The 19,144-nt window shown below is 27.5% G+C and overlaps 2 protein-coding genes across 2 annotated transcripts; one reads left to right on the forward strand and one right to left on the reverse strand.

Annotated features, from left to right (window-relative positions):
* Positions 1-1,905: 1,905 nt before the first annotated feature.
* Positions 1,906-7,574, forward strand: LOC113551971 (protein cereblon homolog). The gene is made up of 5 exons (XM_026954587.1): positions 1,906-2,122; positions 4,108-4,454; positions 4,555-4,634; positions 6,649-6,746; positions 7,009-7,574. Exons 2-5 carry the CDS (start codon positions 4,146-4,148, stop codon positions 7,068-7,070), a joined length of 549 nt encoding a protein of 182 aa, XP_026810388.1. The 5' UTR covers positions 1,906-2,122; positions 4,108-4,145; the 3' UTR covers positions 7,071-7,574.
* A 1,654-nt stretch (positions 7,575-9,228) lies between these two features.
* LOC113553288 (skin secretory protein xP2-like) lies at positions 9,229-12,330 on the reverse strand. Its single transcript, XM_026956546.1, has 2 exons — positions 12,229-12,330; positions 9,229-11,204 (listed from the first exon to the last, which is right to left on the reverse strand). The coding sequence occupies exons 1-2, from the start codon at positions 12,244-12,246 to the stop codon at positions 9,411-9,413; spliced, it is 1,812 nt and encodes a 603-aa protein (XP_026812347.1). The 5' UTR covers positions 12,247-12,330; the 3' UTR covers positions 9,229-9,410.
* Between the last annotated feature and the right edge of the window lie 6,814 nt (positions 12,331-19,144).

Below are 19,144 nucleotides of genomic sequence, written 5' to 3' on the forward strand. Positions count from 1 at the left end.
GCGGCGTACGTTTATTTTTCCGATCGCGCACGTTTAGGGGTACGTTACCGGTGATGAGCGGCAAAAACTACATACGTGCCAATGATTAAAAACCACAATGGCTACGTTTGAAGTCAATAATAGGTGTAAGGTGATTACGATAATACGAAAAAGAGTAGGTAGGTATAAAAATAATAATACAGTACCGGGTCTCGAAAACGCGGAGCGATGTAAGCGGTGTCTGAGGTTTGATTCGTTTTTACTATAGTTTATTAAATATTAATATATAAAATTATAGCGATACGCGTTCACGACGGTGCGACGGCACAGCGATTGTAGTCGTAGATATAGAATAACAGCATTGGGTTGTGTTTCGTTTTAATGTTTTTGCGAACGAATATCGGTACGAAATAAAAATCGTATCTCCGGGTAGATCGAGAGGGGGTGTACAGACTACGGACAGCGCGTCGGCGCGACGAAGATCGCTCGACGGGACGGGATGACGGTGTGTGAGCGAGACAGTTGACCGAACGGAAGATAGAAAATCAAACACAAAAACAACTTGGCCGAACAGCTGATCGGTGCCAAAGACCTTGTACAACAACGCCGACAGTGATAAAAAAATCTGTAAGTTATCTTCATCTAGTGTTAGGTATATTATTAAAATCAGTTTTACTCATTAGTCATTAGCAGGATTAAAGATATTTAAGATAGGTATAAGGTATATCATTTATAATATTATTATATCGTGGTTCCGAATTATTTCTTGTTTTATTAGCTCGTTACCAAAATGGTGAATATTACCAAGTTTAAATGTCTAAAATCATTTTTTTAGTTAATTTCAAGTATTTTAGATTTGTTAATACTATCTTAGAACTTTGATTAGTTAGTCCATGTGTTAAGTTCCTAACTTAATCCTTATCCCATAACTATTTATTAATAATAAGACTAAAGTTAATAATATTTTTTCTGCATCGTGTTATAGTCTATACAATTGACATAAGTTTAGTTAATAGTTTCCGGTCGGCGGTCGTCAACCAAAATCGAAATACATGAAAATAAAACATAATATTTTAGGAATAGAGAAAATCTACGTCAACAATTCTAGAAAACCCTCTAATACGAGTCAAGCGGTAATGTTTTCTATACAAAAATTTGAAAAAAAATGTACCTTTTAATTAAAATATATCAGCTTAAAGTTCAATCGCCGGTTAAATTTTTAAAATAGTTCATACTTCATGTTAATCTTTCTGTTATCATAAACACTAGAGTATTAAATGGTTAATGGTTATAAATGGTATTTTACAATAATTAATTTAATATCTTCTGTGCATAGATATTTTGAGTTTAATTAAATATGAGTAATTTTTTTTTGAAAATGTACGAAAATCGAAAACCTTTCTGTGATAGTGTGATAAAAACACCGCATCATCGCAAATGTTTCGATGTTTTTCAGTCGTCGTCGACCGACCAGTCGAAATGAAAAATGTTGTAGGATCAAGTTTTCCGATTTCGAATAAGTCAGTGAAGTAGAGATACCGTCTCATACGTTAATAAATTAGACCGTTCAATTTTTAAGTGCTAAGTGCTGACTGTAGAACAAACCGATTGAATGGCAAATGTCCTAAACAGTAAACTGTAGCCTGCCTCTGCAGCTTCCAGCCGATTCTTAGCATTTATGCTAAGCCAAAACACCGAGTGGGTTTGGGTTGTGGCCGTTGTGGGCTGTAGCCTGTAGGCAAATAGGCAATGGGCAAGATAGTGAAATTCTATCTTTGATTGTGATGCCGTAACCAGTGGCGCAGTCCAAAGACTTTGTAAATTAGTTGCGCTGCTAGTCCTGATAACACGTCGTATAGAGTGCCGACGACGATAATTTTTTATGATTGTCTATGTGTTTTACGCGATAAAAATATATAAATGATAATTTTATTAAATATACATATTTTATCATAATAGTATAATACTTACTAAAATTCAATTCTAATATTCCGATCTAATGTTGACATGTTTTATTTTATTCTACTGTTGACTTCTATTCCATAACAATAATTGTACTATAATATAATAGAGGCTGATCAGATCAACAAACGATTTTGCCGTCGCGACTTAATTTTCCTACTCAGCGTGTTTTCGATTAATGGTAAGTTTCTGTTCACCAAATTTTTATGATGGATTATGTTTTGATTACGAATTCTTAATTTTATTTATAATCTCTCAAGGGTAGGTACTGCACTTGTATTTAGAATTTTAAAACAACTTTATTGATGATTGTTCATAAATGAGATTGTAAAAATTTAGTTATTTAAGCCATAGATTTTTGAAAATCAAACTGGTATGTAATATAATATTATGTATCTATATGTCGCCGTGCCAGTGTTTGAGTTATTTGTAATTATGTATGTAAAATAATTGATTTAATAGATAGATACTTCTTATAATATATTATACAAACTACAAAGCATTATACTGAGAACATTATTATGTAAGTTATTATTATTTATTAACTTATTTTATTAAATTATAACGATAAATGTACAGAGGTACATAATTTATTTTTTATTATAGTGTTTCTAAAATAAGCAACTAAAGGTTTGTTAATATGTTTAATAATCCTTAATGAATATTTATTTAATATTAAATTAGTATAAATTATGACACCTACCCGAAGAAGTTAAAATATATATTGAATAGTTGACAAGTATAGATCATAATAACAACTTAAAATAACCCAAATTGAAACATTTAATAATATAATAGAATCAAACTTGAATTTTATTTGTTATCTAATATTTATAAAAAAATTGTTTTTATTTTGGTAATTATTAATTTCCTTTATAATATAATAATATTATTAATTATTATTATTATTTTAATGTCTAATATGATGTATTTAGAACCATCACTGCTTCCAACAGACTTTCTTAATGAGCGAACCATCTACTTGCCAGATGTGTCCTGGTCAAATATCTCAGCTTATTGTTCAGCTGCTGTAGCAGATTTTTATTGGTTCTTTTTAGGAAACTTTCTATGTTATTATTTTATATTTATATATATATTTTTTGCTCAAACGAGTTCTTCTTCATACCTCTGAGTGCTAAACTATATTCCACATTCATACCATTATGGGTCTTATGTATAATATATTGTATTTGACCCATTGTACATCTGGTCAATAATTTAGAAGAAAACATTTCTTTCATTGTCAAATAACACCTGTTAGGCGTATTCAGTCTCATCTTTTTTCTCTGTGCATTGGTTTTTTTTCATTAATATTCACTCCCAAGTATTTTAGGTTCCTTACCCAATCAAAAGTAAGCTTTCTCATTAATATTATATTTTGATTTTCCTATTAAAATAATATCATTTGTATAGAAAAGCAGGGTCCTATTGTTTCCATTTCTTTGAAGTCCGGTATACCTTGGCTCTTGCTATTTTTTCCATGTTAAGTATGTAATATTATAGATTTAAAAAATTTAATTTTTTGAAATATGATAGGTATTAGTTTTAAATGTTTCAATATTTAACAAACTTTCTTATTTTTATTATAACTTTCATTTCACCAATCAAAATATTCTTTAAAAAAATAATTGTTCTTTATTACAAGTATTATATTACTGTAAGTTAAATATAAGTAAACCCAATGCTTTAGGAACCATTGAAAAACAATATTTACTGTTGTAATGAGTAATTAAACAATATATGTACAAATAATTCTAACTATTTTATAGACAATTTGGTTACTTCATACTTTATTTACTTTTATTGCCTATAGATTCTACTGCATACGTTTCAAAATTGTTGTTTAAGTATCTAATAAATATTAACATTTATTGAAATTAACATATTTATTTATGTATGCAATTTATCAGGACTGAAAACTGATTTTTGGAAATTGCTTTATAACAAGCCTGGTAAAACCTTTATTTTTCATACTTTTCTATCGCTGTAACCTGAACCAAAAAACATTTAAATCAATTTATAGCTCTTGGTTTTAGCCTCAGTTATAATACTAGATAATAATAAAAAAAATAATCAAGATTTTATCTAGATAATTATTATAAACTAATTTCAAAATAATGGTTTTAAGTCCTATAATTTATTAATTAAAAAAAAAATTGATTACAGGCTATAATTTTTCATTGAAATTTCAATGTATCCGTCTAATGGTGTTTGCTGTGGTTATTTTATTTGTCTGTCTGGCGTATGGGAACTCAGTCAGGTTTCAGGACACTGATATTCATTCTGAAGATTTATCAAAAACAGTTAATGACTATCTTCTTTGCCGGCATTGTGGTACAGATATTTCACCATTATCATCACTTATATCCATTGACAGTCCAGCTGCTTCAGATAGTCGTGTATCTCAATTGTTTGGTTTGAAAAATGTCAAAGTCCAAACTGTAAAGAATTCATTGCACTCACAATTTGAAATTCTTACACTATCTAAAACTTTATGTGTTGGAAAAGGCAATGTAAGTAAAATTGTTAGAACTTATTCACCGACTTACTTTGAAATAATATTTTAATTAAAAAATATGCAATAAATAATAGTGTATTTTTTTTTTCTGATAGTGGCAGACTGAAGATTCATGGTTTCCTGGTTACGTTTGGAAAGTTTGTGTATGTGCTAAATGTGGACGTCATATTGGATGGTAAGTTTAAAGAGTCCATACTCTGTCCAAAAAGAGAATATGCCAGCTCTGCATATCCCTACTTGACACCTTGCCATCAAAACCAGTTCTACTTTGGTTGGGTGTTGTGTAGGGATACACAGAACTGGTATGTTCTTTAATTGTACAGAGTATGTATCTAAACTAGAGGTCGTGGTTGTGAACAGGTATTACTGGTATTAGAATATACGCGAGTAAAAAATATATTAAAGCCCGTGTATATTGTAATTTAGAATTCAGATATACTTAAAACAAAAATATTTTTAATAATATAATGTTTATATTGATTTATCTAAATATTGTCTCAAATCATTTAAATATCATTTAAATTTAAAACACTTTTTTTTTTTAATAAAAAGTGTATTCGGTAGTCACTTTAGGTATTGGTTGTTTTGTGGCAATACTACAGTTAAAATAAATATTTAAAACAAAAAAATTATTTTCAAATATAAAAATCTGTCACACAAAAACATAGTTATAACTTAAATGATGGTTAATTGGCGATTCCCTGGAACTAATACTTTGAATTTGAAGTTAAGCCGTAAAGGCCATACGCTTATGAGTACCGATCTGCTGTACATTAGGTATCAAGTTGATCATTGTAATGGCTATGTTAAATTTGAATTCAATGATATATAATTGTATACTAAAACGTTGTGAGCAAAGATAGTCTGCCAGTCTATATCACTAAATTAATTTTTTGTTATGTGTTTTGATAATACCATTAGTTATTTATTTTTTTTCCTGAAGACATTGCATTTATTATATTACTAGTATTTAATAATTATAATAATAAATATTCATACCACGTTAAATTATCATTGTTATTAATTTGAAGAGTTAATGTAATTACTATAAAACAGTGTGAATAAATTCATAATATATAGTATACATATAAGTTCTAAGAATAATGTTTTTGAGATATAATAAATTATTGAATATCGTTAATCATCAATAAAATATGTAATTTTGTCCAAATTTAAATTATAACTATATATAAAAATAATTAGGGACATTGTAAATTGTTTTATCTTAGCTATAAGTGCTTCGATAATTGATGGTTTATACCAAGAATGGCAAATCCATAGCATGCGAAAAGATTTTGAGGGCACTCGAAAAATTAAAATATTTTTACTTTAATATATAATAGGTTATTTTAAATCACATCATGAATTCATGAAAGAAAATAAATAATTAACAAAGTAATATTATTATTATATTATGTACCTAAACTAACCTTTTTCTATATCAATACATTAATCATATAATAAAATAAAATATTTTTTTTTTTACAATATTGAATATAATAAATATATTTTTCATGACACGCTCAAAAAAAAAAAAAGATAATTTTTGGCACGCAGTGTTCAAAAGGTTTGCCACCTTTGGTTTGTACATTGGTTCTTTACTAAAAAAAAAAAGTAGCTTATACATTTTAGTGATTTTGAAGAATTTTGTAAAAATTGGAGATAAAGAAAAATTTGCCTATGTATTTTTATAATCTTTATACAGATCTAAGAAAAACTTTTATAAAACTCAAAAAAAATTTAAAAAATAGATTTTACATAAAAATTCTCAACTTCTTTAACTTTTTTTATGTTTTTCCAAATTATTTTGAAAAATGCTAGGTATTTTAAATGTTGACTTCTAAAGAAAGTATACACTAGATCAAAAACCATCTTCAAAATCAAAAACTAAAACATTTTATTGACTGTTTATTATGTGCACTGACAAAAAAAAAACTTCATAAAATCAATTTATTTGACATTCATTGTCGTTGCTCCACTCAGAATCTAAAATACTAGATTAATAAATTATTTTTAAATTTGTAATACATAACACTTTATTTATTCATTTTATTTAATATAGAGGAGAATGACTGTTAATTTATATACTATGCTTGTAATGTTTAGTTGTGATACAGTAATTATTACTGGTTATTTTAAATGCATATATTGATATATTCATGTCTTGTATAAACTATATTATGTTTAAGGATGTTTGAACCTTTACATTTGGCCACCAGTGATAAAATATACCCATCAAAAGAAGGGTTTTATGTTGTCATCATCTCAAGTATTATTAATGAATTACGTAAGTTTATTTTGTTTGTAAGTGACTTAAAGAAAAAATATAGTAGCTATTAGGTATTATACATTTTTTTGATGTGTAGTTATATCTTATAATATTGACTCTTATATTCATTTTTTAATTTAAATTATTTTAAATATTTTTTCTTTAAATATACTTTTTAAGTTTTTACTTTCAGTTGTAGTTTACATTAATATCTACTAATTATAATATAATTACTAACTGTTTATCTTCTATTTTATTATAATTTTAATTTTTTTTTAAGATGCTGATTCATTGATTGTGGTACCAAAACATTTTTCTACAATAGAAGATATCTCAGATTAAAAATGTCATCTCCAAGTAATCAAAAATCATTTGATATCAAACATGAAATAGTTATTAAAGACAACATCACTACATTTAAATTCCTTGAAATATATGTTGATGAACCACCAACAGAGAATCAGAAAGAAAAGTTATTGCAATTTGAAAAAGAGTTTATAGGTCGATATACAGATGATGATGAAGATTATGTTGCTACAGTAAAACTAGGATGTTTAACTCCACCATTAGTTTCTTCATATAGACCATTCTGGGATCGTAGAAGAGAAAATAAAAAAAAATGGGGAGAAAGAAATGACAGACATTCATATTATCCTCATCATAAAAAACCAAATTATGGTTACAATAATGACTATAGAAGATAAGTTAAATTCTTTACAGTATACATGTGTAAATTGTATTATCCAGTGGTTCTAATTTGTATAATAATTTATACATTGAAATAATTATATTAAAAATGCATTGTAATAATTATTTCCTTTTAAAAATAAATATTTTGGGGTTTAATATAATTTATTTATATTATTTATTTGGTATAGATGCATTGTTCCACATCATGTTATCATAGGTAGAAGTACTATATCAAATACATGCAATGCATGATTGTCTACTAGTGACTTTTATTGTAATTGGTTTTTTATTTAATTAAAAGCACTTTAAACTGCATCATAGATATGTGTATGTTTGATTTGTTTATTTATTTATTTAATTATTTATTTAAATTAATAAAATGTATATAAATATTTTGCTCATAACTACATAGCTATATGCACGACAATAAGGCAGTAACTTAACTTTCACAACTTTTCATGAAAAGAAAGATAACTTTGAATTACGATTATATATTTTTTTGATTGTATTGAAACTTGAACAGAATCTTATTTGAGTAAAACTAAACATGGCTTGATATCTATTTCACTATAATTTTTATAGCGCGAACAAATATCTATTACAAAATAACAGTAACTTGATTTTGCATTTTTTTGAGTAACTGACTTATTTATTGCGCATGTCGGTCGTCGATAAGTAATGTTTATAATTATAAATGTTTACTAAACGAAAAGTAGTGACCATAATTCTTCAGTTATTAATTTTTCTAAAAACTTACATAACAATCAGTTGACATTTAATGAACTGATAGTAAACTAAAAGTCACTTAAACATAATTTAGTGATAAATAAATCATAATTGGTCTACTTAATTTTGGTTCATTATTAAATTAAACAATTTTTATTCAACGTCACAAACATTATTTTTACATAGAATTAAAAATTAAAAAAATGAATAAATTTGGTAAAAATATTATATTAAAATTTGTATAAATCGAGTTCTACCAATCTGTATAAAATTACATTGATATAGACTGTAGAAAAAAAAACTAAATGCCACTAATACCAGTATAATTTCATATTTAAGAATTAATTCTTAGGGAACTCAATTTACATGTAACTCGTTAGAGAACAAATTATTAAAATTATTTTTAACATAACAACTATTAGTATAGATGCTTTTAATAATTTTTAAATTGTATTTTAAAAATGAACTTATGTTTTTTTAATTGATTTCAATAAATGTAGAAAAGTAATAAATTATAATATTTTATCTTGATAGTTGAAACTTTATACATACATATAGTTGAATACTTGACTAAAAAAATATCAGGTATTCTGGTAATCAGATGACTAAGATGACTCAGTTAATAAAATGTAGATAATATTAAATTTATTTATCCATGTTAAACATGTATTTTGCATTTTAGCACATATTATGGGATTCAGAAAATATTCATACTTTAAAATATACCTAATATATTATTGTCTATAAAAAAATTATAATCGCCCATTTTCTAAGTGAGGATTAATTTTATAATACAAATAAAAAAAAGAAAAAATGTATTGTTTATCTGTCTGAAAAATTTATAAATTATAATATTACATTGGTTGGGGAGGCTTTAGTTTACTGGGTTTACTCAGTTACTAGACTTTAGTAACTGTTAAGAGTGCTAATACCTTTTAACCATACTTGTTTAACGATTATTTAAGTACCTATAATATAATTCTATATATAGTTATACTATATTGGTATTATAAGTCGGTAATAAACCAAAAATTTATTCATTTCAATTAAAAGTGGTAAATAAAATACAAAAAGCATAACTATGTATGAATTAATAAAAAATATTATATTTTTATAATATTATACATAATTAATTAAAAATTATTTATGTGCTAAACAAAAGACAGCATTAAAAAAGATGTGTACCTATAAAACATTTTCTCATTATTCAGCGAAAATAAAAAATAATGAAAATTCCTTATCAGATAAACTCAAGTGTTTGATGAATTATTTCTTGACAACATCAAAGTTGTTAGCTTTCAATTCCTGTGGCTTCAAAGATGCATCTCCTATGGTAATCTCTTCTTTACCTTCAGATCCAATGCTAGCGGACTTGATTAGAGATGATACATCAGATGAGATTGAGTCAGCGGAGAAAGTGCTGAAAGGTGCTGGTGTCGAAGATCCAATGAAAGATTGTTGGCCGAAATTGAAGGGCGCTGCGGATGAACTAACGAAACCTTCTTGGACCACGTTTGAGCCGAAGAATCCAGCTGGGCTGACAGTAGAGCTGTATGTGCTTATTGGGCTAGCAGTAGAGCTGTAGAATGCACTACCGGTCGCTGGAGTAGAGCTGTAAAATGCACTTCCTGTACCTTGGGCTAAACCAGATGAGAACGCTTTGTAACCAGATTGACCGATAAGAGCTTGGCTGGATTCATATCCTAAAGCGACTGGTGATTGTTGATAGTAGTGTACAGTGGCGAAACGTTGAGCTGGAGCTGCGACCGGGACTGGGACCTTGACTTCAACTGGGACTTGGACTGGGTATGGCACTCTCTTTTCTACTGGGTACGGGACTGGTCTGTCCACGGATACTGGAACCTTGACTTCTACTGGAACGGGAACCTTAACTGGAACGTCGTACCTTACTGGATAGGGAACCCTCTTTTCAACGGCATATGGGACTAATTTTTCTACTGGGTATGGCACAGCTTTTTCTACGGCGTATGGCACTGGCTTTTCGACGGCTACTGGGTATGGCACTGGTTTTTCTACTGGATAAGGTCTGTCAACATTGACTCGTACTGGGTATGGGACGGGCTTTTCAACTGCGTATGGGACGGGTTTCTCAACTGGAACATGAACTGGGTATGGCCTGTCGACTGGGACTTTCACTTCATAAGGTACTGGCTTTTCAACTGGGTATGGCACTCTCTTCTCAATTTCTACTGGGTACGGTTGTGGAACGTGGATTGGACGATCTACGTTGACTCGTACAGCGTATGGCACGTGTTTTTCTACAGTGACTTGGTATGGGTGTGGTACGCGAACCAAGACGGGGTAAGGAACTCTCTTTTCAACTTGGACGTAGTATGGAACTGGTACTTCTTTAGTGATGGTAACTTCGTGATGAGGTGCAGGGGCGTTAGCAACAGCTGGTACTTCAATAGCATCGTGGCTAATTGAGTCAGACTTGACAATTGCTCCTTGAGAATATGATGGGGCGTAAGCTCCGGAATAGTAAGAACTGTATGATGTAGCGAAAGCCGGTGATCTGTTCAGAACAACGGGTTCTGGAGTAGATGACACAACCGGTGAAGCTCCGGCCAATAAGACTGAAGCGGGGGTGGAAGAATACGCAAAGCTTGCGTCCGATAGTGCGGCACTGGACACTGCGGCACCAGATAAGAAAGGTGCTGGTGTAGATGAACCAATTAGAGCAGCTGGGGTGGAAGAAACGAAGGATCCATCGTATAATGGAGCTGGTGTGGAAGATCCAATGAATGATGCTGCATCGAAAGATTGAGCGGCAGCGGCGTTGGAGTAGGCGTTCGACGCGAAAGAGTTACCGAATGCAAACGGAGCCGGTGTGGAGCTGTAAGAAACGGATTTGAATGGTGCTGCAGTCGATGAAAACGAGCTACCGAATGCAAATGGGGATGATAAGCCAAGAGTTTTGGCTCCAAATGAGAATGATGGGTTGAATAAAGTGTCCCTCTTCTTCTCGTTCTTATCTACTTGCTTGACATCCGCGAATGTGGCGGACACAACTAGGAGTCCTAGAAAAGCTATTTGGATCTGAAAAAAGTAATGGTAATTAAAATTATACACTTATAGTTATTTTTTTAATGTTTAATATAATAATTTTAATTATATAGATATCAGAAAAAATAATTGCAATAAAATAAAATTTTGTGTAACTACGTTTATTAAATAATTTGTACTTGATCAAAAATAATGAATAAGTAATATAGATAATAGGTATACAACTTTTTAAATGTTTCAACACGTTATGTAGTTATAATTAATAACTAAAATAAAAAAAATAATGTAAAGCATTCCACAGAAATATCAAATATTTACTTACAGTTATTTATATGCAACTATATGCAAGTGAAATTTATTGCATCTTGAATCAAGTTTATATTTTTCAATATTAACAATTTATAAATTCGTAATCGTTTATTAATTATCAATGAAATCAATATAGATATTAAACATAATAATACACAATATTGCAATCAACAACTGAATATAACAATAATTCCAAATATTAAAATATAATATAATACCTACCTAGGTATATCTTTTCTTTTTAGTGTATGTATACAGATTCTATTTCTATAAGTCCATTAAGAATTTAAGATTAGTATTTTATTACTCAGTATTACATTTTGATAATGTTATTTACAGATTTTAATGACAAGTAGGTACCTATAAAGGAAGAATAATAAAAAAAGTTTCAAAACACGTTAAATGATTTTAGATTAGAAAAATAAATATTTACATAGATTATTTTCTATTAAAACATAAATATGAATTTAAATAATTTTAAATATCATTACGATGTTAAAAAGTAAAGATTTACCAAATAAAGAGTATATGTACTTGTATACTAAGTTACCTATATTAAGTACCTACTTATAATAAGTATTATAAGAATGCTATCATATCATGGTATTATTTTTATAGGTAAAAATTGGATCTTTGTTAACGTACATGATTTTATATTTTTAGTTATATTTTTAATAGTATGAAACACACATCGTTTATGTATAGTAGTTTGATAAGTATAAAATTATAATATCTTGTTCGTTCTCACCATAGCCCTGGAAGCCATAATGCTTGTTGCTTCTGCCTTGTTGTTTGTTAGTACTGTTCAGTTCTACAGCTACCGGTTGACTGGATACTTTACTGAGCGTCAGCATTTACTATATATACACCGGTGAGCGCTTCAATAGTTCAATCTATTGGATAGTCTCCAGCAAAAAATATTGTCAAAAACCAGTAATTTGGAATAAGAGAATTTTTTATGGATTCTGAACACGAAAAAACTTCTCCTACCGATAAATGTTTCATCTCTTTTCCAAGGTTTTTTTTTATTACGGTTTTTTTTTTTTGAATTTTTAACACATTCAATGTATTTTCTTTAAATCGTATTAATCGTAATTTTTTTATTTGTTTACGTATTTTTTTTTTTTGTTTGGTTTTCTTATGGCCGAAAACCGGTTGTCGGTATGCTCATCCAAGGGTTTCATAATAGTAATATTAAATTATGATACAGATTCTGCAAAATCGACGACCTTCGGTCATTAAAATTTATCCCATCCCACATCTGTCGACTCGCAGATGTTTTGCTCCTTTATCATTGGCATTGCAGTGTTATAGAAAAAGAGGTAAATGAGGTACCTACATAAGTACGTACGATAAATAAATGGTAATTATGATAATAAAAAATGCAAAATAAGCCAATTTGTGTTGATTTTTTTCTACTGTATTTTATAAACTATTACTTTAAAATTATGTAAATATCAAATTTAAATAATGTAAATTTTGGTTCTTCATATAACAAACGTTATTATTGTACCTATATTATTTATTTTACCGGCAATACGTGTGTGTTATGAATTACCACCTAAAAATACACTATAATAGATACCACCTACATTAATAAGCAGTTTATTTAATATTTGTATTTTTATTATTTTTTACAATCTTACGAATTCCTTATAGAAAAATTTACAATTATAGTAATCACTAAATTACTTAGAAATTCAATCAATTTTTATTTTTTCTATTTTTATTAAAATAGTTATAATTATATATTTATTTATATATCAGGTAATAAAAAATTATACAAATATTTTCTAAAACTTAATGTACAGACAGTACAGTATAATACCTATACTTTTGAAGTCAGTACCTATCAGTCTAACCAGCATATTAATGCATTTTTATTTATAATTATAACAACAGAGATTTATATCACAGTTTAAATCGCCTTTTATAAATTGATAACAATTAATAATAAACGCATTTTTATACGCATGCTCATTTTAATTAATAAAAAGTATTTACTCTATTATATATTTATATGACCAATATAAAATAATAATTTTATTTTAACTACCAAATTATAATTACATTTTTTAGATTCAGAGCTGAGAAATTAATGTAATAATATCACAATAATGTGTGTTTCTTATTTATTTTAATATTAATTTTTATATCTATCATCACTTTTTGAGGCAGTAAAGTAGATGTTTCAACATAGGCGCCGACTCCACGGGGGCAAAGGGGGCGATCGCCCCCGTGCATTGATTTAATGGGGGCAAAAGTATTATTTCGTCCCCGTTGTGTACAACAATAATAATTTGGTTAAAATACCAGATTATGACATGAAAATATTCATCAGAACGACAGAACATCGACGACTGTATATTTGTATATTACCTAAATAATATGATCATCGATAATGGTTATAAGCACTATAGATCGCTCACTATTATTTGGTTTTATATTTGGTCTAAAAATACATCTGTTATTTCAATTTTTCTCGGAATATAGAGACGGAATTGATTTGATTACATAAAAATAAAATAATATACATGCATAATATTTTATTTTACACCCTAGAGGAAAATTAAAAGATGGTTACCGGACAATTCGGTAATTACTCCTCTTGATCAGCAAATTGCAGTATACTACAGAATTTTTTTTCACTTAATAAAGGAAGAGGAGGTTGCCCCCGCTCTAATATCTAAAAGTCGGCGTCTATGTGTTTCAATTGTTAACATTTAGAGTTATTTCTGTTAGAATATTGATCTAGTTAGTACTTAGTTGGGGGCCAAAAGTAAAACAATTCCCTGTAGGAGTAGTTTAAAAAAAAAAAAATAATAAATTAAAAAAAGAGGAATGTCAGACATTTTTACGCATAACAATTAAAAAAACAAGTCTGACAAGTATTGCATTTTGTTTTATTTAGTATAACTTAAAATCTAATAATTTTAGATATTTTAAATTTTCATCAAATGTTTATATTAGCTTTTTCTACACCTGATAACATTTTCAAAAAAAATATTTTTTTTTGAGCTATAAACATTTGACATTTTTAAATTTTTAAAATTGTTTTTCTATTGATGTTGACAAAAATTTAGCTGGGTCAAAAAGTTTGAAAACTATACTCGAAAAGTCAGCTGTCGCAATATTCTTATGAGGTTCTAACACTACGAAATTAACCAGATTAGTGTATACCTACGGGCTACAAACTATAATAACTGGTATTGTCACGTACGCTGTTATATTTTTGGACGGATTATAAAATGTCTAAATATTATTGTTTAAAATGTATTTTTATTTGCATTCAATAAAAAAAATTAAAAATGTAATTTTATTATTCTTTTGTTAGTTGTGTGAATATATTTATGTTTAATTCATTAATATTAATTAAAAAAGTTTAATGAGTTTAATGTTATATTATTTTACTTCACTAAATAAATTTAGTTATTATTTATACGAGTCGTATAAATTGTTTCTTAATTATTACTTTTTATTTTAAAAACTATTAAATTTGAGCGATGTTTGCACAATTAAGTTTGAATTTTTCTGCTCTATTTATTCTATTTGATGGAATATGAATTTACCATAAATAGTAGTTATCAGTGATATTATCACAAAAAATTGTGAGTGCCAAAATTGAAAATTTACCCTCAAACCTTGAAAATCAAATGGTGTGAAAACCAGAATTTTATTCAAAACGTTTAGATGAATATTGGATATTTAAGATACGCGAGTATTAATATTATGATACTCATGAGTCATGGTACTATGGCAGTCAACTTGTTAATACAAGATTCCTTCTCTTAAGTTTTTATTATAATTTATAACTACCTATTTAACAAGATAAGTACAACTTATATTTATAAACATTAGAAGTTTGACAAAATTTGTCAAAAATCACATAAATTTGCAAATACATTTTTAATAGAAAATGTTTAAAATATTTAATTTAAATAATTACGGATTGAAAATGTAATAAAAGATTTCTCATAAGTAATTCATACTACAACTACCAAAATAACCAAATAACCAAATATATTAACACAAATTTTATAATATGCATCTTAATTTAGATTTTAGTTACTTTGTTGTAATTTAAAAATATTATTCATAAGTATTTGAAACAGTTATATGTTATAATTTATAATGTAGGTATATTATTATTTTTATTCACCTAATTATGGTATTTTTAAATACTATGTTTTCGGCAAAAATTAATTCAACTAACTGTGTTATTAATAGTAAAATAAATGACGTTAATACCAATATAAGTATATATGATAATTGATAACATATATGCTAGTAATATAGGTAAGTAGATAACTAATAGATATAACTATTGAAGCTAACAAACCATCTTGACTCAGCATCGTTTTTTTGTATGTTATCATCGAATTCAAATTCAACACATACAAATATATACTATTATAGTGATTTAATGACGAGGTTTATTTGCTACTGTACGTAAAACAGAGCCGTTAGGTACCTACTCTTTTAAATGTGATTTATTTAAAAAAATATATCAAGATTTAGGAACTCTACAGTAGGTCTTATTACTGAAAGTGAGTAAATATTTATTAAAAAAAAAAAAAAAGCATTAGGTATTTTCAATAACTTATAATATATAATTATATTATACTATATTGAGCAACAAAAAGATTACCTAATAAAATAACTTAAGTACTTGAGATGTTTTTATAGTCTATCAGTCGCAGTTTACGTCATTATTTCATATTTGTCTATTAAAATATTATCTTATGCCCATCCATATTGTCATGTCTATATTTTCAAATGGACAGATTTCTTTACTGATCACTCTGCAGGCTTTATAATTCAATTTCTTAAGACCGAGATCCGTCGATAAGATTGGAAAATTGTATAATCAACCACACACATGGCGCACTATCTATATTTAGAATTAAAAACAAAATTTGCAAATCGTAATTTTTTTTTAAAAATTAGTAACTAAAATAACTAATTTCTAACTTTTTTTTTCCCAACTCATTCAACTCAATAATTTCCTTACAATAAGCTGAATAAATACTAATATAATAAGGACTATAATCGTTAAAATAATATAATTAAAACAAAAAATACAATTATAAACATCATAATATTATTTACACTGAGGTAAAATCTAAGAAGTATCCATATTGTCCGCGTAAATATAAAATTATAAAAACACGACCTGTTTGAAGTGAATTTTGTGACCAATTTACATAATATTTGTATACGTTTTTACAAAGTGCATATGAACCTGTTTGGACCAATTTATAACATAGTATAAATTATAAACATTTTTCAATATTAGGATTGAAAATAGTTTCGAAATGATTAAATCATGACTGCACCTTATATTTACGGTATCATCTAACCTAGCGGGATTCAAAATTTTTTTTTAAATGGCACTTTGGTTTTCATAAAATTGTATGACGCACCTAGAGAATGCACGCAGCACACAGCTTAAAATCATTACCTATCTAACCTATACGATCACCATAAATTCAGATTATTACAGTTTCAATTACAACAAAAAAATAATCATATTATGAAAATAGAATAGAAATTATTTTTTAATAGTTGTTATTATTGATATTTTTTGAATTATTTTTTCTATGTGACGTTTTTAATTTCAGAATCATATATTATGTATATTATTGTATTAATTAAATATTCACTGTGTCAATTAACTCGGCATTATTATAATATTATTGAATTTAATATTTTAATAAAAATATTCAAGCTATAAAGTAAATATATGTAAAAGAAAAAAAATACTATTTTACAAAAATTATAAAAACTTGTTCTGCTGTATAGTATAGGTTACAAGAATACCTCGTCATTGAGTAGGTCACTGCAATGGGTATGTTAAATTCGAATTCAATGATAAATCATTGTATGCGAAAATGGATAAATGGATTCTTAGTGTTAACTACGGAGTTAACGCTGTATCACTATTTAAAATATACTTATACTGATTGTTAGTAGAGTAGGGTTGAATTAAAAATAACATAATGTTATTATGGATACCTATTGTTCTAATTTATACTATAATGTCATATTGTCATAAGTTAAAATGTATAAACGAATTTCATTAATAAACTGTAGAATGGCGTGTATGGATCTGTTGTATAAGTGTATAAATAGTTTATTAAAATTGATTCATCGTCATAACCGCGAATTTATAAAAAAGCGAACGTCAAAATAGTGACGGAAAAATATCTAAGCATAAAATTGCTAAAAGACATAATAGCGAATGTTAAAAACAACTAAAGTTATCACTTTAAAATTCTTATTCTTATTATTTATCTGTAGTAATAGTATTACTTATAAGTTATAATTTATAATTAGTTATGAAGATAGTAGATACAGATAATCACAATCAGTTTATAGCTGGGTTATCCAATATATATATTATAGTGGTTTTAATAATTTACTTGGATTATGTCATCCAACACTTTGGAAACTTATAGAAGGGTTCAAACAAGAATAACAAGAATGAAAGTAGAGAAATACATAAGGGAAAAAAACCCAAGAAAAATAAAGAAAAACATAATATCAACAATTCTTATGCAAAAGGGCTAGCAGTGGAGTGACAACATTGGCTCGCACCGATTACCCCACCACATAATATATAATAATGATAATAATAATATTGTTAATTACGGAATAAATAAATTCCAATTACATTTTGAATATACAAGAAAGTCACATAAGTTTTTAAGGGGAAAAGGGGAAAAAATATATGTATAAATCAAGTTGTGATATGCCGATACTTTCTAGTCTCTACCCTTGAAGTGTTGAAGTAATCGCTATAACTTTCAACTTGAATCCAACATCACCATCTGTAGTCTGTACATAACAAACCTAAAACCATTCTCTTCCTCAGACATTGAAATGTAATCAAACAATTACCTCACCCTTACTTATCGATAAGAGACTTCAATAATTTATTCTCAACTATCGACTTATCACTGCCAAGTTCATCACTAGCTGAGATAATCCATTGAATAACTCTTTCAAAGGTATATAATAGTGATCACATCCCTATAAAAATGGAATTGTAATCAAAAACAAAAATAAAAACCTAAAAACTTTCCAAAACTCGGGAAAAACTGAATATTACATAAAACTAAAATAACTAAGGACGAAGACCAAATACCTATTTAAAAGCAGTAAAGAGAAATCTTGAAAAAACTTTACTTACCATCAAACACGTCCTTATATACTGCCGCAATTATGCAGACACCAGAACTTTATTACGCAATACAGAGCACCCATATGAAACTCTTGTAACCGATTATGAAAACTTCAACCGAATTTTAATTTTTTTTTAAATAACGAAACTTTATAACCTTATATAGTTTATGACTTTTTTTTTCTTTTTTGCTATGTTTTCTTTTTCTACATTGTACATACTAAGATTAATTATATCGTAATATTGTAAAATTATACATAGTATAATCCTAATGTATTAGTAATTTAGTAAATATCAAAGCTAACAACCTTAGTTGTTGAGACTTAAAAAAAAAATTCTTTTCGTGATAGACGTTAAATTTTTAGTTAACTTAACTGTTGTAGAAACAATTCAAAACTTTGTATTATGCATTTCAATATTTTCAATCTATAGACATTCTAATTTACAATCATGAATCGAAAACAATTTTAAAAACATTTCA

Source organism: Rhopalosiphum maidis, chromosome 2, assembly GCF_003676215.2.
Source record: "Rhopalosiphum maidis isolate BTI-1 chromosome 2, ASM367621v3, whole genome shotgun sequence".
Classification (NCBI taxonomy): domain Eukaryota; kingdom Metazoa; phylum Arthropoda; class Insecta; order Hemiptera; family Aphididae; genus Rhopalosiphum; species Rhopalosiphum maidis.